General features: G+C 40.8%; 1 protein-coding gene across 10 annotated transcripts in view; it reads right to left on the bottom strand.

The window, feature by feature from the left end:
- LOC123511201 (kinesin-like protein KIF2A) overlaps positions 1-22,500 on the bottom strand; it is an 80,613-nt gene that overhangs the window by 9,692 nt on the left and 48,421 nt on the right. For 4 of the 10 annotated variants that reach the window (XM_045266875.1, XM_045266871.1, XM_045266880.1 and 1 more), the window contains exons 2-10: positions 18,630-18,724; positions 17,385-17,462; positions 15,225-15,464; positions 12,904-12,966; positions 9,728-9,785; positions 9,361-9,516; positions 8,008-8,185; positions 7,421-7,515; positions 7,171-7,333 (exon numbers count right to left, since the gene is read on the bottom strand). In XM_045266875.1, the coding sequence (XP_045122810.1) occupies positions 7,171-7,333; positions 7,421-7,515; positions 8,008-8,185; positions 9,361-9,516; positions 9,728-9,785; positions 12,904-12,966; positions 15,225-15,464; positions 17,385-17,462; positions 18,630-18,724 (1,126 nt within the window). The remainder of the gene's footprint in view (positions 1-7,170; positions 7,334-7,420; positions 7,516-8,007; positions 8,186-9,360; positions 9,517-9,727; positions 9,786-12,903; positions 12,967-15,224; positions 15,465-17,384; positions 17,463-18,629; positions 18,725-22,500) is intronic. The other 6 variants (XM_045266877.1, XM_045266873.1, XM_045266881.1 and 3 more) reach the window with 4 other exon arrangements.

Raw genomic sequence — 22,500 nt, 5'->3', positions numbered from 1 at the left:
ACGAAGAACTGAAAAAGGAAGTAGCTAACTACAAGAAGCAGATGGAAGAAGGACTCGGTAAAGTCGAGAAAGAAAAAAAGAAGCTGAAAGATCTAGTAAACAAGAAAGAGGAAAGAGTACAGAACGTGATTAAAAAAAGTACAAGCATGGAGAGTCCAAGATAAGAAAGATAAGGATGATTTTCAGGAGGTGATTCAAGAACAACTAAAAGAAAGGGATGAAAATATGACAAGCAAAATGATAGGAGTTCTCAAGACAAAAGAAAATCTAGTTAGAGAAATTGCAGAAAAAAAGAAGTGTAATTGTATTTGGAATAAAAGAAAAAAAATATAAAATATAGACCAAGAAGAGAAAAAGAAATTAAATCAGTAAAAGACCTACTAAAACATCTAAACAACGAAGATAGGCAGAACTTAGAAGAGGAAATAGAAGAAATAAACAGAATGGGACCATATCAAGAAGGAAAAACGAGACCAATTAAAATACTACTAAAATCACAAGCAGCAACAGAAGAAATATTATATAGAACAACAAAACTTAGAGAAACAGAAGGCTGCAAGGATATCTATATAAAGAAAAATAGAAATGAAGAAGAAAGGAAGAGATACAACGAACTGGCGGCAGCAGTAAGGGGGGTGGGAAAAAAAAAAAGGCATTTTTATTTGGAGAATTCTAGGAGACAGGATAAGGAAATGGTATATAAACGAGAAGGAAGAGAAAAACGTGGAACAAGTTTAACTAAAAATGATAAAGGCATGAGACTAAAAATTATCTATATGAACATAGACGGGGTTTTATCAAGTAAATTAGAATTAAGAGATTACATAAAGGAAAAAAATCTGGATATTGTATGCCTGGCTGAAACAAAACTAAATGAGGCAATCAAAATAGACTTGGATAATGTATGGAGAAGAGACAGAGGGGGCAAAGGAGGAGAAGGAGTCATGATAATGTTAAGGAAGGAGATAGTGATAAACCAAGTGGAATGTGGGGAAGGAAAAGCAGAAGTACTGTATGTTAAGATGCATATTAATAAAAGGAGAGATTATAATCATTGTAACATATGTGCCACCAAAAACAAATTCATGGACCAATCAAGAATATAAATACATTATAGATGACACAATAAGGAGACTAACGAGAATCGTTAAAGAAAGAGAAAAGTGATATTAGTAGATTTCAACTGTAAAGAAGTGGACTGGGAAAATTATGAAAGTGGTATGGGGGAAGAAGCCTGGGGAGAAAGATTCCTGAACCTAATGATGGATAATATGATGGACCAGAAAGTATAGGAATGCACAAGATTCAAAGGAAACAACGAGCTGGCGAGATTGGACCTGGTTTTTAAAAGGGGTATACAAATGAATGATGATATAAGATATAAGTGCCCACTGGGAAAGAGTGACCATGTAATATTAGAAATGGATATAGAAGAGGGAAAGGAAGATAGAGACGATTCATACAAAGGAGACCGATTAAATTACAGAAAGGCTGATATTGAGAATCTCAAGAACTATTTAAAAAACGAAAACTGGGAGGAGATGGAAAACTAAGAGACGATGCAAGAGAAGTATAACTTATTTTTGGAAATATACAAAACAGGAAGTCAGGGAATATGTCCCGAAATATAGACCTAAAGAAGAAGGAAAGAAAGACTGGTTTAATGCAAGGTGTGTTAGGGCAAAGGAGAAAAGAGATGGAGCATGGAAAAGGTGGAGGAGATATAGAAATCCAGTAAATAAGGAAAACTTCAAGGCAGCGAGAAATGAATGTTAAGGTGAGGAAGGAAGAGGAAAAGAACTTTGAAAAAGACATTGTCGAAAAATGTAAGGAGCAACCAAAATTGTTCTACAGATTCATAAATGGAAAAATTAGGCAAAAAGAAACAATAGAAAGGTTAAAAGGAGAGAATGGGATGGTGGAAGACCCAAAGAGTATGGCAGAACTATTAAATAATAAATTCCAGGAGGTCTTTACTAAGGAATCCAAATTTGAAAGGCCACAGGGTAATAGAGAGACAATCTATATGAAAGAGATTAAAGTAACCAAGCTTGAAATAAAAGAGTTAATGAAGGAACTGGATGAAGAGAAGGCAATGGGACCAGATGAAGTCTCAGGCAGAATACTGAAAGAATGTAGGGAAGAACTAGCAAGTCCTATATACATCATCATAAAATGCTCAATAGAAAATGGAACAGTACCAGTAGAATGGAAAAGAGCTGAGGTGGTTCCCATATATAAGAGTGGAAGGAAGGAAGAACCTTTAAATTACAGACCAGTATCACTAACTAGTGTAATATGCAAGATGTGTGAAAGAATAATAAAGAAACAATGGATCGAGTTCCTTGAAGACAACAAATTAATATCAAATAGCCAATTTGGTTTTAGAAAAGACGGTCTTGTGTAACTAATTTATTGAGTTTCTATTCTAGAATAGTTGATAGAGTACAAGAGAGAGAGGATGGGTTGACTGTATTTATTTGGATTTAAAAAAGGCGTTTGACAAAGTGCCACATGCAAGATTACTATGGAAGTTAGAGGAGAAGGGTGGCTTAAAAGGAAGCACATTGAGATGGATAGAAAATTATTTGAGGGGGAGAGAAATAAGGACGGTAGTTAAAGATATGAAGTCCAAGTGGAGAGCAGTAGAAAGCGGAGTGCCACAGGGTCAGTATTGGCACCAATACTTTTCCTCATTTATATTAACGACATGCCAGAAGGAGTGAACAGCTACATAAATCTGTTTGCAGATGATACAAAACTGTACAGAGTTATAAAGCAAAAAGATTGTGAAATACTGCACGAAGACCTAAATAAGATCTGGGAATAGAGTACAAAGTAGGAAATGGAATTCAATGTGAACAAAAGCCATGTCATGGAAATGGGAAAGAGTGAAAGATGACCCATGGGAATCTATAAGATGGGAGATGGAGTAGAACTGGAGAAAGTAAAAAAGGAAAAGGACTTAGGAGTGACGATGGAAGAAAACAATCAACTGGTAAGCCATATTGATAGAATTTTTAGAGAAACATATAATTTGCTAAGGAATATTGGAGTAGTATTTCACTACATGGACAAAGAAATGATAAAGAAATTGATAAATACTATAAGACCCAGATTGGAATATGCAGGAGTAGTGTGGACCCCTCATAAAAAGAAACACATAAGGAAGTTGGAGAGACTACAAAAAATGGCTACAAGAATGGTTCCAGAATTTGAAGGGATGACATATGAGGAGAGACTAAAGGCTATGGATCTGCCAACCCTGGAACAAAGAAGGAAGAGAGGAGATCTGATACAAGTTTATAAATTGATCAACGGAATGGACCAAGTGGATAATGAGAAACTAATCCATTCGAAGCACAAAATCGCATAGTAAAGAGCTGAGAAAAGGAAGATGTCTGAGAGATGTAAAAAAAATATAGTTTCCCACAAAGATGTATTGAGATGTGGAGCAGTTTAAATGAAGAAGTAGTGTCTGCAACGAGTGTGCATACTTTTAAAGTAAGATTGGATAAGTGTAGATATGGAGACAGGGCCACATGAGCATAAAGCCCACGCCCTGTAAAACTACAACTAGGTATACACACACACACACACACATAACCCAGAAAAGTACAGCAAGAAAGGACTAAAGAAACTTACATATGAGCGAAATGTAATGTATTCCAACATAAATGGAGTGATATCGGGGATTTTAGAACTCAACGATTACTTGAGGGACAAGAACCCAGATATTGTGGGTCTTACTGAAACAAAACTGAGAGAGGGAGAAGACCTGATGAAGGTTGGAGAAGGAAATATAACGTTTGGAAAAGAAATAGAGTAGGTAAGATGGGAGGAGGAGTGATGTTGCTGGTTAAAAAGATATAAAGGTGGATCAAGTGAAAAAGGTATGGGAAAGGCAGAAGTGCTAAAGATCAGAGCAGAAACTAATGAAGGAAAAAGAGGCACTACATAGTGGTGTACGTACCACCTAAGACAAATGCATGGTCAGTACAGGAATATGAAGAAATGATAAGTGATACAGGAACATGTCTGGAAGAAATGTTGGGTGGCTGTGAACGAACTATAATGATGGGAGATTTTAATTGTAAAGAGGTGTGTTGGGAGGACTGGTCAATGGAAGGATCAGAGACAACATGGGGAAATACACTATTGACACTGGCAATGGAAAATGTGTTAACTCAGTGGGTCAAAGAAGATACTAGGTTTGGAGGAGAGGGAGCATCGTCAAGACTGGACTTGGTCTTTAGTACAGAGCCAATGGTCATTGAGGAGATGAGGGTGGAGTGCCCTTTAGCAAAGAGTGATCATGCAGTTTTGGAGTTCAAGGTGATAGACGAAGAGAAATCTAGAAGAAATGAAGAATATAAAGTGGGAAGATGGAATTATGCCAAGACAGATTTTGGAAACCTAAAGAAATTCTTTCAAGAGACAAATTGGATGAAATTCAAGAGTGCTAAGGAGCAAATGAAAAGTGGAAGGAATTTATAAAAATATACAAAGAAGGTGAGAAAAATTTGTACCAATAAGACAACATAGAGAAGTTGGAAAGCAGGACTGGTTTAACGATAGATGTGAAAAGGCTAGAACAAGAAAAGAGGATGCATGGAAGAGGTGGAGAAGGAAAAGACGGATTAAGCAGTGGGAAAGTTACAAAAGAGCAAGAAATGAATATGTGTTGATTAGAAGAGAAGAAAGAAAGAAACAAGAAAAGGATATAATTGATAAATGTAAAGACCAACCAAGGCTTTTTACAGACATGTGAACAACAACATCAAAAATAGAGAAAGTATTGAAAGTTTAGAAGTAAATGGAGTATACAGTGAAGATCCCAGGAAATGGCAGAGGCTATGAATGGATGCTTTCGGAAGGTATTCACAAAGGAGACTGCTTTTGACAAACCACTGGTAATGGAACAGAAAGGGATTATGAAGGAGTTTCAAGTAACTGTGGAGGAGATCAAGAACATGATGGGGAGTTTAGAAGTGAGAAAAGCTGTGGGACCTGATGGGGTATCAGGATGGATTTTAAGAGAATGCAGGAGCAATTGGCAGAAAAAGTTTGTGAAGTAATTGATGCCTCATTAAGGGAAGGTGTAGTGCCCCAAGACTGGAAAAGAGCTAACATTGTCCCAATCTATAAATCAGGTAACAAGAGAGACCCATTGAACTATAGACCAGTGTCACTTACAAGTGTGGTAGCTAAGATGTGTGAGAGGGTGGTGAAGACTAGATGGACAGACTTCTTGGAGAAAAATGACATACTTTGTGAGTGTCAATTTGGTTTTAGGAAAGGGCGTTCATGCACGACAAACCTGATATGTTACTATTCGAGGGTGATAGATGTAATACAGGAAAGAGATGGTTGGGCTGATGGAATATATCTGGATTTAAAAAAGGCCTTTGATAAGGTACCACACCAGAGACTGATCTGGAAACTTGAAATGGTAGGAGGAGTGCATGGCAGTTTACTAAAATGGATGGAAGACTTTTGGTAGGAAGAGAAATGAGAACAATAATTAAGGACAGACCATCAGAATGGGGATTGGTGGAGAGTGGAGTTCCACAGGGATCAGTGTTGGCACCAGTAATGTTCGCAGTCTACATAAATGACATGGTGGATGGGGTGTCCAGTTATGTGAGCCTATTTGCAGACGATGCAAAATTGTTAAGAAAAGTGAGATGTGACAAAGATTGCGAACTACTCCAGGAAGACTTGGACAGAATATGGAAATGGAGCTGTACATGGCAAATGGAGTTCAACACGACAAAATGCAAGAAAATAGAGTTTGGCAAGAGTGAAAGAAGAATCAGGAGTATGTACAAGATAGGAAATGAAGACATAAAACCAGTCATGAAGAAAAAGACCTTGGGGTGACAATTACCAATGACCTATCGCCAGAGAGACATATAAACAAAATAATTGGAGAAGTATTGAACTTATTGAGGAACATAAGAGTGGCGTTCGTATATCTAGATGAAGAAATGATGAAGAAAATAATTACTGCAATGATAAGACCGAGGCTTGAATATGCAACAATACAGTGGGCTCCGAACTTAAAGAAACACATAAGGAAACTAGAGAAAGTACAGAGGGCTGCAACGAAAATGGTGCCTGACTTAAGAGATTTGACTTATGAAGACAGACTGAAAAGAATGCAACTTCCAACCCTGGAAAACAGAAGAAAGGGGAGACCTGATAGCAATATACAGAGTGATGATTGGCATGGAAAAATGGATAGGGAAGATCTGTGTATGTGGAATGGAAGAATGTCGAGAGGGCATGGGAAAAAACTAAAATGGCCACTTATAGGAGAGATGTGAAAAATATAGCTTCCCTCATAGAAGGGTGGAAGCATGGAATAGTTTAGACGTGGAAGTGGTCAACGCAAGGAATATTCATGATTTTAAGAAAAAGCTGGACATTAATAGATATGGAGACGGGACAACACGAGCATAGCTCTTTTCCCGTATGTTACAATTAGGTAAATACAATTAGGTAAATACACACACACACACACACACACACACACACACACACACACACACACACACACACACACACACACATTAAAAAAATCAATGAATAAATAAAATAAATAAATAAATAAATATAAAAATAAATAAATACAATAGAAAAAATAAATAATTATAAATAAACAAATAAATACCTAACTAAATAAAAAAGTAAACAAATAAAAAAGTATATAAATAAGTAAATAAAAAAGAGCAAGTAATTTTGAAAAAAATAAAAAATAAAAAATAAAATAAATAAATAAATAAGTAAACAAATAAATTGATCCATCTATATATATATATATATATATATATATATATATATATATATATATATATATATATATATATATATATATATATATATCCTCAAATCCCACTACATACAGCCTTAAACACTGCCATTTGTCGAGTGGTTTAAAGTTACCTACATGTCACCATGATACCCAGGTTCTAGGTGGTTACACCCAAGATGAACTTGAGGGGTGATATGGGCCCTAATATGGGTTCTGCTATAAATAAAATTGCCTGCGCTACTAATGGGCGGAAGCTGAACAGCGCTAAAGAAAAAAAAAAAAAAAAAAAAAAAAAAAAAAAGTCATTTTGGTGTGTCAACAATCACAATATAGAAAACATAAATAAAACTCACTTGTAAACTAGTTCATTATTACAGGTTTCATCAAAGGCATAATCAAATCGGAAGTTCTGGTTCTCCAGGTATTTGGTAAGGTCAACTTTGGTGCGTGGTTCATGAACATACAGTGTGTTCCTCTTTGGGATGGTGATCACATCCACTTCTCGTTTACCATTTTCTGCAAGAGTAATAAAATTAATTGTGTATCAATATAAATCTAAAAACTATATCATCAGCAACAATTAATTTTGGAATATTTGAATACCTTTTTTATTTAAAGGTCTTTTTCTGACAGCAACAGTAATTTGATGTTCTTCTAGAGGGTCTCCATCCCTCAGTGTGCGGAATTCAAGCTGTGATCTGCAGGGAGAGAATAAAAGTACAATTTTCAGTCCCCATGATCAGGCAGTTTCATAAACAGACTTCAAATAAAAATATATATTCCTAAATACAAAATGAAGGAATCAATATGCAACTAATGCAGTTCCTTTAAGAGAAAGCAATAATAATTTTTTTTAAACATTTGTTGAGATGCTGAGCTTTGGAAAGAGTAAGACACTTATCTAAAGGCAGGATCAATTTGCCTTAATGAGGTTGAATCCCATTGGAACCATCAAGGTAAGATACTTTACTGATCAACTTGCAAGTCTCACCAGCTTGAAACCACAATTGAGATTCACAGTAGTGTATTATTCTTGCATTCCAATCTCTTCATTTCTCTTTCCTTCCTTTTACTTTTAACAGATGTTTCCCTGAAGGCAAACAGTGAGCAAAGATCTCTTTTTGCTTCTTTCTAATCGTGATCAACTCCCCTACACATCACACAAGAGAAGTCTTGCCTTTTCCTCTCACCTGAATTCTCTGATCATGTTAAGGAATTCCCACTGAGGGTTGCCAGGATCAAGGTTCATGAGTGCCTCTTTCTCTTCTTTCTTCTCTGCCTGCTGCTTCCTCCTCTCCTCTCTCTTCTTTTGGATACGGTCCACCTCCTTCACTACATTACTGCGTCGGCGGGCTGCGGGTGGTATGGCTGGGGGGTTAGTGAGGATTTCAATGTAAACAGGTGTTCAGAACTCCAAGGCAACATAAAACACAGCACAACCATTAACAAGTCCATACTGGTCAGAGGTATCATAAAAGCAGCCATTAACAAGTCCATACTGGTCAGAAGCATCATAAAAGTTAGATGATAATTCAGGGTTATGACTAAACAACAGCACGTCAAGTCAACATAACAGGGATTCAGCTTTCACTGACTTAATGAAATTCTAATTTAAAAGAAAGATCACTAGGAACGTTTGGAAATCCCTCCTGTAGGCTCAGATTCTTTAGTTTCATCCCCTTCCCCCCTACAGTGTTCCATTGCACCTTCCTCTGAGTATATGACACTAAGGGCTGCTACTTCTGTTCTGATTGAAGGTTGGGAGGTTTAAACTTTACAATGGCACATCACTGTGATATAGTCTGATCTTCCCTCTTAGTTTCTCTCAACCTACGGTAGGATGATTCAGAAAAGGGAATGAACTGATAGTAAAGATAAGCAAAGAGATGAAGACCAGAGGAGACAAGCAGATTAATTACAACGATCATACATAGGAGAGGAAGATCACATTATTGATGAATTCCTTTTGACAAGTGACACTGAAATGCAAGAAATACATACTAAATAGTTTTTAGAAGAAGAGAGATAAAGTAAGAGAAAAATCAAGTGATATTCATGAGAAATAAGAGATCAGATTCATTAAAGTGATTTATTTTATATATATATATATATATATATATATATATATATATATATATATATATATATATATATATATATATATATATACCATGTGGACTTTTCACGGAATTTATGGGCTAAAGGGGATACTTTTTAGGGTACCTCCTATCTCAAATCCCACCCGTTAGGAAACCATTGCCCTGAGTGAGGAAGCCCAAGCTACACTCGGACCGTGGACAGGATTCGAACCTGTGCGCTTGGAGACCCCTCGGACCCCAAAGCATGCATGGTTCCACTGTACCACGGCTACATTTTCTGATCTTCAATCAAAACCAGCAGCTCTTACCTCACAGCAGGTTGCTATAATTATAACTATGTAGATGTTGTGGTTTGCCAAAGAGAATGATCTAATCAGCTTTCTTTTTTTATATATTTTAATTTGAATTATGTGTACTACTGTTGTTGCCAGAAGGATCACTCACAGGCAGCAACAGATGAGCCTTTGCTGACAGTGGATGTGGAGATGTTTTCTGTTGATCGGGCCTGGGACTGTCCAATTTTGTTTTGTAAATTTGAACGAATTTCTCCATTCTGAGGGGTTGGCTTGACCAAGTAGCTGGGTCGAGGTCTTGAAGCATCTGAAAATTATCTTGTGTTACAATGATATACCAAGAAGATTGGACAAATTTATGAATGAGGATGATAGGTGGAATTAGGTAGCTTTCTTCACAAAGAGACTGCTACATGTTGGCGACATCCTCTTGTAGCTTCCCTCATTTTCCTGTTCTTATAAAAATTTTCATTGTGATGGTAATACTAATTCTTATGAATTGTGAAGTGTATGCTCACCTTTGCTCCTAGTTGCTGGAGTGGCTGCTGACTGGGAGACCTGTGACTGCCGGGTATACTGTGGGAATACGGGGACAGGGAAGACATTAATGCACAAGTACACACACTATATAATTATGCCAAGATAACAAAGAATATTTCTGTGATTATATTAGAAAATATCTACCAGTATCCAGTGAAGATTCCGCTGTGAATGATAGATAAATCATGTACACCAAACTGTTTGGTGTTAACAAAGGAAAAAGATATTCATTCAGTATCATACCAGTTTATAACATTGTTAAATGTTAGTATTGTTAGTCATGCACAGGACATTTAGGTCATTACACTGTAGAATAAACTACACTACTATTACTTTAATTCAAATTTACAGATAAGACAAAAAACACCCAAGCTAATAACTCCAGAGTATAATCTGATGTACTAATAGACATTTACTTCCTAGTGGCAGCAACAGTACAGCCTGTCACAAGGAATCACAAGGCAGCTCATCTCTCATTATAGTCACAAATATTATGACTGGTCCACAATCCACCACTAAGAGTCAACTGCAAATAGTACATTCATTTCATATAAAGAATATCATAGGAAGTGCATGATTGACAGACTCAAAGAGTAGCTGGATTAAATATTTCAGAACATCTACATCCTACTAATTATGACTGTGTGGAACTAGTGTGTTGTGGCATTCACACTATAATGGGCAGGACAAAACACTACCCTAAGAGAACACCTGTCACCTTTCAGTAATCAACACATTTACCATTCAACCTGCTTCCTGCAATAACAAATCTACATTAACATATAAAAGGCTCAGCTCCATATCAACACATTTCCTCATTTCAAAAGCTCCAGTTAGGTTCCAGCCAGCCTTGCCATCAAAGCTGCTAGTGCACTGCTTAGGCTTGTGTACACACTGACTCTATTCATTCTGTAAAATGGCATAAAAAAAATAAAAAAATAAAAAAATAAATAAAATAAAAAATAAATAAATTAACTAATTAAAAAAAAAAAAAAAAAAAATTGAAATAACAGACTAAGTAACGTGCCACAAAACTAATCCTTTGGCATGATTGCTAAACTCATAACATGAACAGGTTACAAAAATAAATAACTAAGAATGTAATGTACGTATGTATGAATCTCATAATACAAAGTTAAACCTGGAATGGATCCTGCAGCTTTCTGTTGCTAATTCTTCACAATAGTGCACGACACTGTTTCTTGTGGGGTATGGTTATAGGATACTGGGTTCCAAGTTTGCCCCAGACATCTCTGATCATGTAACATTCCTAACAGTCCCAGGCAGCAGTAGGTATTTACTTTAACCTAGTTCATCATTACTTACATGCCATGGCACTAAACTGTTGAGGTGGCGGTGGCACTCAAACAAACAATTTGGGCTAGTTAACAGGAACAGTTCTCTGGAGGCGATTCTTACATGATATATGGTACAGTGGAGACTCAATACTCGAATGTCAAAATTTTCAATACTCAAAGGCAAAAGTTTGATTTAATACTCGAAAAATATCTGATAGTTGAATGTCCACACACATAGTAGTAAACAAAGGCTCCCTAGCCTCTCCCTCCTCTCCGCCAGTTGTGCCAACGTGGCCGTCAGTGTAACATTCTCCTGCATTCTGTCTGTAGTTTTTCATTTATAAACTTACATAACACCTAAGACTTATCAGTGGTGAAAATATCTGGTAATCAAACCACCACACACATGGTTGTAAACATAGTTCTGGCCTCTCCCTCCCCCACCACCACCATTGTCCCATTCTGATACCGGTATTACCAGTAATACAAATCAAAATACCGGTATTCTGGTATACTGGATACCAGTGCACATCCCTAGTCCTGCCACATTCATGAGAAAAACAACATTCTTCTGCATTCTGTCTGTAGTTTTCCATTTCCAAACTTATAATGGCACCAAAGAGGCTTATTAGTGGTGAAAATAATGAATCTAGTGAGAGTGCAAGTGTTAGTGAGCCACAGCCCTCCACTAGTGGGTTCACAGGAATTACACCAGACTTTTTCATGGATGGTGACTTGTCCTCTGACGATCTCCCTCCTCCTCCCCATCCTTCTCCCCTTCTCTTCTACATAATCCATCACCAGCCTTCACTTATGGTTTATGTAAAAAAAAAAAAAAAAAAAAAAAAAAAAAAAAAAAAAAAAAAATTGAAATTTTTATAAACTTCAGGTTTTGCCAAGATTAGATCAAATCATCTGATTTATAGATATCAATAGTCAAACTTTTTCATACCGGAACAGCCAGTTGGAATTAATTATGTTTAAGTATTGAGTCTCCACTGTATTTTAAGTATTTCAAGGTTCACTTTATCTCATGCTTTGGAACACTAATGAGATGTATATACTAGTAGTAATAAAATGAATAGTTGTAGTAAATCTTAGTAATGAGCATCAGCACAATAACAACAATAAATAGTAGTAGTAGTAATAATAATAATAATAATAATAATAATAATAATAATAATGATGATAATAATAATAATAATAATAATGATAATAATAATAATAATGATAATAATAATAATAAATATAATAATTCTGACATGGCTGTAATTTCCCAAGCCCTTTCTGTATAAACTGTAGTTATGATAACAAACAAGCAGAATAATGGGTGTAGTGGTGGTTGTGGGTGGAATGAAAAATAGTGTGGGTAGGGTGGGCTTGGAGATGGACAGGCACTACTGATCAGAATAGATCGGACTGGGACAGGGACAAGTGTGTACCTCTAGACACCTCAGACTCACTGGCCAGGCACACTCCGAAAACACTATTCTGGACTCATTTGATACACGTTCAAACATGAGTATCTGAGCAACAAGTAAGTCAATGTATGGCAAAGCTTACTTAAAATGAAAGTCTTGCATCTATTTTCATATGGGATGTGGTAATTTTATATCTTAGCTTCTAGATGACCAGATCCTTGTAGCATAATGATTATAAGCTAAAAGCCCACAAAGATCTTGATCATTTTGAGATCTTTCTTAACTAGTAAGTTGGGTGAGGCAAGAAGTCTGAGGTCACAACACTGAGGGTGACATTGTGAATTAAAAATTGGTATAACAGGAGCCATGACAAGGGACGGAACACATTGAGAACTGACACAGAATACAGTAACTGTAGTGTGAGTGTTTACTTACAGCTTCATCATCATCATCATCCAAATCATCATCATCATCATCATCCACATCACCATCATCATCCTGGGAATGCATGGAGGTCGGGGGAGGGGGGGAGAGGGACTTGGTACATTAAGAGGGTCATCAAGGGTTAGTAATAATACGCTAAATTCTTACTTGTAAGCCAATAAAGGATGCGCACTAGAAATGTTTGTTTGATGACAGCTGTATTATGAACCTTAACTGGAAACCTAATAACATTATTTTTATCAAAGAAACAGAAATGGAAGACACACCAGTCAAGAATAACTCTGCTGTGGACCAGGAACACCCCTCCTCTATGCTACACAGAGGAAACACGTCAAATATTCATAATTTTGATTTGAAATTTTTGAAATCTTGGCAAGCTAAGGAAACGGGTCAATATTCACAACATTCATGATGAAATACTACTAGAGACTGAGTTTAGTCTGATAATTTCCTCAAACTAACATCAAGTCAAGTTGTAATACATAAAAGGCAAGCAGGATACAACCAATAACTGTGATAAGAAGACTTCCTCTCACAAATGTAAGATGTTAATTGAAGTAATCTCCAAACAGATGTGGCTGGCATTTACTATAAAGCATACAATTATTACAATGCAAAGGGCACACAATACTCCAGCAGTGTGCATGTTCATAAGTTGTGAACACCTTTCCTTGTACTGATCTCAGTACAAGTTGCCAGTGTTCTAATAGTAGAGGAGAAAAGCCTCTTCCAATAAATAATATCTAGTCGTGTCACCTTAAAAACATGACTTAATCATTCTAGGGTGAGCATCACCACATTGAAAATGTCAAATCCAGTCAAGTCCATACAGCAAAGAAGTCTTAATTAAAATAGATTTGTTGTTCATAATAATCATAAATTAAAGATATCTATACAACGGCCACAAATAAAATTCTGGCATCAAGTGGAGTACTTCAAGATCCCATTTTCTGGATTATGAAAATGAACTGGATTCACATATAGGAGCAGAACTTAGGTGTCACCACTCCATCACTGTCTGAGAGCCTGTTGGTCACCATGATGCCCTGTGCCATCCAGAAACACCTTCATGGAAGTGGCATTTAATGAACATGTAAACATCAGTACATCACCTCTGGATAAATAATAAGACAAGTCTGGAACAATTCCAAAGTCAAGAGCAAAGTAAGCAAGCATCCCATAAAGACACCAATTCACACCAGCTTGCTCCTGGACAAGGTGGGTGTATGGTGAAGGACCTCTGACTGAGCACACCACCAGTATAGCCTGGGCATGTGGTGCATGGCAGTGTAGGATGGGATGAATAAAACTTTGGGGTAAATAAAGCAGCAAGTGGGGATGGCTCAGGCAATTAGGAGATGCTGCCAGGCTAACAAAGTGGGCCAAAATCAATGCAACAAAGCAATCACTTATTACTTCACCTAAAGTAACATACTATCCTAACAATCCTAACGTCAAAGCAATCAAACTTTTTGTTTGTAACATAGTACTTTACCACTAATTACACAACTATATTATGTTTGAATTTAAAGACGTTTTCAATAAAGAAAGTTTAGTATTAAAATGGTATAGACATTAAAAGGCATGATCTGAATTGTAACAGAGACAAGATATAACAACTTGGATGGGTACACATTTCATTTCATCAACATGACAAACCACAGCCCAGGAGACACAAGAGAGAGATGGACAGATTCAAAGGGGATCATCAGCTGACCCTCACTGTATCACCATGGAGATCTTTTCACTTCTAAAACACTAGGCTCTGACTCCACTTGTTCAGGTTCACTCATCTACAGCAAATCCTTACTAAACAAATGAAACGGAAGAAAAGCACTTGTCCAGATGTTGAATTCACACACGTGAAAAAAAAAAAAACAGCTTCTAAGTAATAAAAAGTAACATCACAATCAAGCACGGAAAAAAGCTGTTATTTTCCTAGAGAGAGAGAGAGAGAGAGAGAGAGAGAGAGAGAGAGAGAGAGAGAGAGAGAGAGAGAGAGAGAGAGAGAGAGAGAGAGAGAGAGAGAGAGAGAGAGAGAGAGCCTATAATGGTTAATTAGTGAAGCAAACCACCCTACTCTATTCAAGGTTAGAGCACACAAAGCTTTATCTACCGAAGCACATGCTCTGTGAGGGCAAGCATGCTGGGCAGGGTCACAATGGCAGGGATAAGGGAAATGACTTCCCACCTACAGACCACCTCACATGGCCCTGGGGGCTTTTGAGGACCGAGGCCTGGCCTGGGACAGAGGGGCAGCATTTGGGTAGGGAACAGAGGCTGCAGGCTGGGAGGGAGGGGGTCTGGCGTACCATGGTGAGTCTGGAGGCGGACTGAGATCGAGCCACCTGATGCCCGGGTGGACGGGGCAAGTGGGATGTATGGGCAGATGGAGGCCTTTGAGGGTGAAGGGCGGCGGCAGGCACGTTGCTGTGGGTGCGGGAAGACCTCAGGATGCGGCCAGAGCCCCTAACCACTGGGCCCACGGTGAGGCCTGGCACGTAGTCACTCAGATCTGCCTCGGACAAGCTGGACTCTTCATCTTCGTCGTCCTGATGGTGCAGGGGAGACTAGCAGGGGAAGGCAGGGTGCAAGAGCCCGACAGCAACACTTAGGGGCACGGCACTACAGGGGTACCACCTCTCCCTCATCCCATAAACCAGGTATTATAGTGTATACACAACTACACCTCTAAGTGATTACTGCACTACACTACACCCTGCTACAGGAGGGGTGAGTGACACACACACACACACACACACACACACACACACACACACACACACACACACTTTACACCTTATCCTTTGATAGACACATGCTTCCCACCATTCAGACATGCACACACATGTACGTACAACACTAGGAGATCCTGAAAAGTATGACCCCACCAGTAACACCCAGCACCGTCACCAGTGACCCTCCCTGCAGGACACCCAACCACATCTCCATCCATTTTTGACTTCATGCTCACCACTAACACGCTTGACTTTCTATCCCTCACCCACAACCATACTAATGAAACATATTCCTTGGTATATTCGCCATCTGTAAAGGAGTGAAGTAAAGAAAAATACTACGACGAGAGAGAGAGAGAGAGAGAGAGAGAGAGAGAGAGAGAGAGAGAGAGAGAGAGAGAGAGAGAGAGAGAGAGAGAGAGAGAGAGAGAGAGAGAGAGAGACGGGTGGACGGGGGGGGGAGGGGGCAAGCATCGGGATGAGAATAGTCTGGGAGTAATGGTGGTGTAGGAAGGAGGGTTGGAGGAGACGACTGAGTAACAGAGGCAGCCCAGTTCAACATGAGAGGGAGAGGAGGCAAACACGAGTACCATACCACAAGGCTTTCAATACTCCCACGTGCCACCTCCTCCTCTAACTTGACAAATCTTTTCCTATTCACCCTTGGAACACTTCAAGGTAGGAGACACGGGGGAGAGTGTTTAGTGATATGGCAATAGGGGACGGGGAGATGACAAAGGAAGTAATGATGGTAAGGGTGACTGATTAAAAGGAACACGAAGGGGAGTCGGTGGGGAAGATAGATGTTTATGGGGAAGGTGGGGGAAAATAAGTTAGCATATTTCGAAAGTATTAATAAGTAACGAAGAAAGTAAAGTATGACGCGAAGATTAGATGTAGAAGCAGAGGGAGCTGAGAGAATGATAGTAAATGGGAAGGGGGAAGGGGGATGTTGGATGGATAAAAGGGACATACGGGAGGAAGGGAAGGAAAGGAGGCAAACAAGAAGTAACCGAGGATCAGAAGGAATAAGGGCGAAAATATGAGCTTGAACACTCATTCATCCCATTCCTCCTCCCTCAACACATCCACATACACACACACACCTGGCTACATCCTGCTTAAAGAGGGTAGGCAGAAAGGGACATCTACGTAGCACCTTCTTTCATCCTCAGTAAAAATATCTATAATCGGACCTCCAATCCGCTTTCTACACTCCACACCCACCCACCGACACACACACACACACACACACTTTCATACACCATCTGAATATTCCTTTCACTATCCTTCATACCAATCAAACTTGCGGCTATTCTCCCTCCATGCCAATCCACGCCACTCCACGGAACTATACAAGGTGTGCATGCGTGCGTGCGTGCGATGCGTGCGCGTGTTTATCGGAGGTGCTGGAGAATACGTTCTGGGAAAAGGGAGAAGGGACGAGGGGCCGGGTGGGGAGTGTGAGGAGAGACCCAGCAGTGAGAGGTGGTAGTAGTAGTGGTAGTGGAAAGAGGGATTGGAGTAGGGCTTTGACAGGTGGGCGTACCTATGCCTTTTCAAACATGCCTCTTAGTGGGAAGTGTGTGGCTTATACGGTGCAACGGTGGGTGGAGTGAAGGGGGTGGAAGGAGGAGGAAGGGAGGGAAGGGCGAATTGAGACTGGGCGATGGGGTATGGGAGGCAAGGGGGAGGGAGGGAAGGGCAAAGGGAGCGGGGGTAAGGTTGACTCACCAGCTTAGGCGGGGGCATCAAATTCTGGTCCTGAGGCGCGAGGTCAGGGTTGAGGGCGAAGACTGCGTCGAAATCAATCTGGAAAGAGCGAGTGACCTTTACCACCACTACCACTACCACTACCACCAGTGTTCTGTCCACTCAACTCATCCTCTGAACCCAAGTCCGGGTCAGTTCAGGTCAGGTCAGAGGTCAATAATGTCCCGTCATGTGTAAATACGAGTCAATTAAAACAACTGGATATTTGCCTTTAGATTTACACCGATAAGACAACTGACACAGCAGCTTATAGTCACTTGGTCTGGACAACCCTGCATCACGTCCCAAAGGTGAAACATAACTACACACTCTAAAAGGTCGAATTACACCATCACTCCTCTAAGCTGGCTGTGGTTTGAAATTGTTCTCTAAAACTTCCATACCAAAACAATTTAAGTGATTTTGAAGTCATCGCAGTCAATTACTTAAGTCTCCCTCCCCCCTCTCTCTCTCTCTGCTCATCCCGTTTTCACAGTTCCTTGATTCATCCAATCTTCCATTTCCTTCTCCCAATCCCATATCCCATCTTCGTAGCTACACTCATTTCCCTCCCATCCCTCTCCTCTCTACTTCCCCGCTCTTCCTCCAATACTCAATATTTACACCACTCCACTCTCTTTTCTACTTCCCTTTCATTTCCTGCCCCAATCTTCTTTCAATCTCCTCTCAGTCATCTCCCTTTTTCCAGCAACCTTTCTTCCATTGCCCACTTGCCTTCTCTTTCAACACTTATGTCTAAACCTCCCCTGTCATCTTACATCCCTTACACACACACACACTGGTGAACAGTGAACCAGTGAACACACACACACACACACACACACACACACACACACACACACACACACACACGTCCGGTAGCTCAGTGTTTAGAGCGCTGGTTTCACAAGCCAGAGGACCGGGGTTCGATTCCCCGGCCGGGTGGAGATATTTGGGTGTGTCTCCTTTCACGTGTAGCCCCTGTTCACCTAGCAGTGAGTAGGTACGGGATGTAAATCGAGGAGTTGTGACCTTGTTGTCCAGGTGTGTGGTGTGTGCCTGGTCTCAGGCCTATCCAAAGATCGGAAATAATGAGCTCGGAGCTCGCTCCGTAGGGTAACGTCTGGCTGTCTCGTCAGAGACTGCAGCAGATCAAACAAACAAACAAACACACACACACACACACACACACACACACACACACACACACACACACACACTACTCACCTCCTTTCCTTTAGTTTCTCCCTTCTCAAACCACTCAACTGTTACACTACGGGCTGCGGGATTGACGGCAGATACTGTGGCTGAGTGGACGCGACCTGTGGGGGAGAAAAACACACACGTCAATACATAAACACCTGTAGCTTTCCTTGCCTCGAGTTGTTTACATTTCTACATACGGTGCACGTGCGTCGGGGAGTGTACTGTAGGGAAGGGAGGAGGAAGGGGAGGGGAGGGAGGGGAGGGAAGGAAAGGGGAGGGAAGGGAAGGGAAGAGAGGGGTGGGAAAAGAGAGAGAGAGAGAGAGAGAGAGAGAGAGAGAGAGAGAGAGAGAGAGAGAGAGAGAGAGAGAGAGAGAGAGAGAGAGAGAGAGAGAGGGGGGGGGGTTGCGTTATACAATTTAAGGTCACAGTCTAACCTTATCCCACACATGAAAGTTATCCGTGGGTGTTTCAGTAATTTACTCACCCAGGAATGAGTACACCGGACCAGTGAAGGGAAGAAGAGTATACCACCAGTAAAGAAACAACACCAGGTGGATAATGCCAGTACACCCACATGAACCTACATTCACTTCATTCCATCTTGTCAGCGTGGAGTAGTTGTGTATTCCACCCACCGACGCTACACCACACCCTGACCTTACGTACACTTTAAGCTCCATATGCCTTGCCTCCACTGAAACCTACTCAAACACCTGAATACCTACCTATCTCTTGTCACGCCTGCTAAGCCACCATTACCACCACCACCACCTATACCATCTATAGTCAACACTGTCAGCTTTCACGTTTGTTTCCACTGGCATAATCAACACTAGGATAAATAAAAAAAACAATAAATTAATTAATAAAAAAAAAATGTGAGTGCGTAGGTGTGTCGTGATGGTGGAGTAGGTGGAGGAAAAGTGTGGGTTCTGTTTCAGTTTGTCGTTATTGAACATGCATGAACGTGATATAGTCCAATTCTCTTCACCTAGCAGCACGAGTCTAAGCTACTTGTATAACCTGGTCACTGCTTGCTTGGTGCGTGGTTGTCAGCCTGTCTCTAGCTGAACAGACGCTAGCTAGGCTCTCCACAATACAAAGCTTTCGTTTTCTTCGGGTGGGCAATGAAAGGTCATGTGATAAAAATTCCAGAGAGAGAGAGAGAGAGAGAGAGAGAGAGAGAGAGAGAGAGAATATCCCCCCCCATCCATTTCTTCCTCCACGTGGGGACAAGGTTGGCACGCTAATTTGGTAATCTCTCCTGCCCCATCACCAAGCTCACCACCCTCACCCTCCACCCTCCACCCCCGCACAGCTTCACTACCAAATGCGGCTGACCTGACCCCAGCCTTCCCCCCTCACCATGCAATACTGTCACCACCACAACTGACTGACTTTTCCCTACATTTCTCCTCTCCATACTTATAATAATGGACACACCACTTCACTACATCACCGTTTACTATCACCATCAGTAACGTGTTTCAATTCACTTTCAGTCCTCTCTTTGTGCCTCCCGCAGTCACCATGCAGTCATTTTCCTCAATACAGCTAGTTCACTATCACTATCTGCAATACTCTCACGCCGCCACCACCGCCAATACACGTCTCTCCATTCCTCAATCTCTTACCACCACCATCATTGTTATTGTTATATTCTGGTGTTCAGTTCTATTTTCACTACTGTCTCGCGCACACACAGAAACTGACAGATAGACACACACACACACACACACACACACACACACACACACACACACACACACACACACACACACACTGCCAACTTTACAAATAAATAAATGCACACCACGCCACACACTAACAGACAGACAGACAGACAGACACAGACACACACACACACACACACACACACACACACACACACACACACACACACACACACACACACACACACACACACACACTCCAACACTTTACCACACCACCACCACTCCCTTCACCACCGCTACTACTAGTACTGCATTACTACCTTCACTCATTACAACAACACTACTACTAACTTCACTCGGCCACTTCCAGCGCTACAATTCTCCTCCCCTAACCCCCGCTTTGCTCTCCTGACCTACATTACCTGTCCCGTCCCCCATACCACACACCGTCTCCCCGCGCCAGGATAATAGCTCCCCCGTCCCCTCATTGCCCTCACCTACTGACCCTCCCGTGACAGGTAACAAAAGCCTCGCCACAAAACTGGAGTCCGGGAATTGCAACACGAACGGCCTCGACTGGTAATAATTAAATGCACGACGACCCAGCAAAACATTTCTAATTGTGAAACTGAGGAGTGACAGTGAAGTGGTGGTGGTTAATGTTGTTGTTGTTGTTGTTGCTGCTACTGTTGTTGTTACTTATGATGGGAATTTAATTAAGCTGTAGTAGAATGGTTGTTGTTGTTGTTGTTGTTAATATTGTTGTTGATGCGGTTGAAATATAGGAAATTTAGGTAGCAGTGTTGGTGGCAGTGGCGGGATCATTATATCACGGTAACAGTAATACCACCACCACCATCACCACCACCACCAACAACAACAACAGAACAAAACGAGAGGAAACAATAAGGAAAAACACAAACAATGAGTGAGTAAGCGAGCCAGCGAGCCAGAAGGTGAGCAAGTGAGCAGGCAAGATGAGATGACTTCCCCTCATGCCCTTTCCTCCTCTCCTGCACACAAGGCGAGCCATCCGATGGTATCACAAACTACCTGGGCGAGGGACAATACCTTTAATTAAGACGGTGCCACTGGGAAGGCGGAGAGGGAGAGGCGCCGATAAGGGAGGGAGAAAAGGGAATGGGAGGAGAGGATGCAATGGAGAGTGAGGGAGCAGGGAAAGACATGATAAAGTGGTGGTGGTGGTGGTGGTGGTGGTGGTGGTGGTGGTGGTGGTGGAGGAGGAGGAGGAGGAGTTAAATGTCAGGTTAACGATATCCCAAAATACACTTCATTGATTTTTGGAGAGAGAGAGAGAGAGAGAGAGAGAGAGAGAGAGAGAGAGAGAGAGAGAGAGAGAGAGAGAGAGAGAGAGAGAGAATTTTCACTTTCTAATCTGATCGGACAAAAATAAGCTTTTATACATTCTGGTTTCAAAGTCGAAAAATTTACTCATATATGGACGTAGCTAAAGAACGAAGAAACAAATGGACACACACACACACACACACACACACACACACACACACACACACACACACACACACACGATAATGGTGTTAGTCAGTTTCCGGTAGTGTGTCTCTCGTCTCTGCTTGCATCGTCACACTAACTGTATCTATCTATTCTTATTTCCCCCGCATTTATATCTGTCTTGCTACGTGACACACACACACACACACACACACACACACACACACACACACACACACACACACACACACACACAGATGGACCCGCGTGGCACAGGGCCAAGTCCCACCCAATACCCTCCTCTCCTCCTCCGTTATTGGCTTGTTCGTCTTCCTCCGTTTTATATCAAGCTTATCTTTCCGCTGCCTCATCCCTGTCACCTCCACCCGCTTCCATATCACCCCCCACTCTCTCGCTCTTGCTCTTGCTCTTGTTCTTCCTCTTCCTCTCCCTCTCTCTCTCTCTCTCTCTCTCTCTCTCTCTCTCTCTCTCTCTCTCTCTCTCATAACGATTTTCTTTACTGTTTAAATTTATCTTCTATTTCAACTGTATCATATTTTTTGTCTCATTTATCACAACTGTATCATATTTTTTGTCTCATTTATCAGTTATTTTCATTATAACTAGCATTACTACCACTACCACTTCCTTCCTCACCACCACAACCACCACATTCTCACCCCCCACCTCTCCATCACGGTCAGCACGCCACGCCAAGAAGGCACCACACCTTACCATGCAG

Source organism: Portunus trituberculatus, chromosome 31 (assembly GCF_017591435.1).
Source record: "Portunus trituberculatus isolate SZX2019 chromosome 31, ASM1759143v1, whole genome shotgun sequence".
Taxonomy (NCBI): Eukaryota; Metazoa; Arthropoda; class Malacostraca; order Decapoda; family Portunidae; genus Portunus; species Portunus trituberculatus.
The sequence above is the reverse complement of the archived record's forward strand: the minus strand, read 5'-3'. Positions and strand labels throughout refer to the sequence as shown.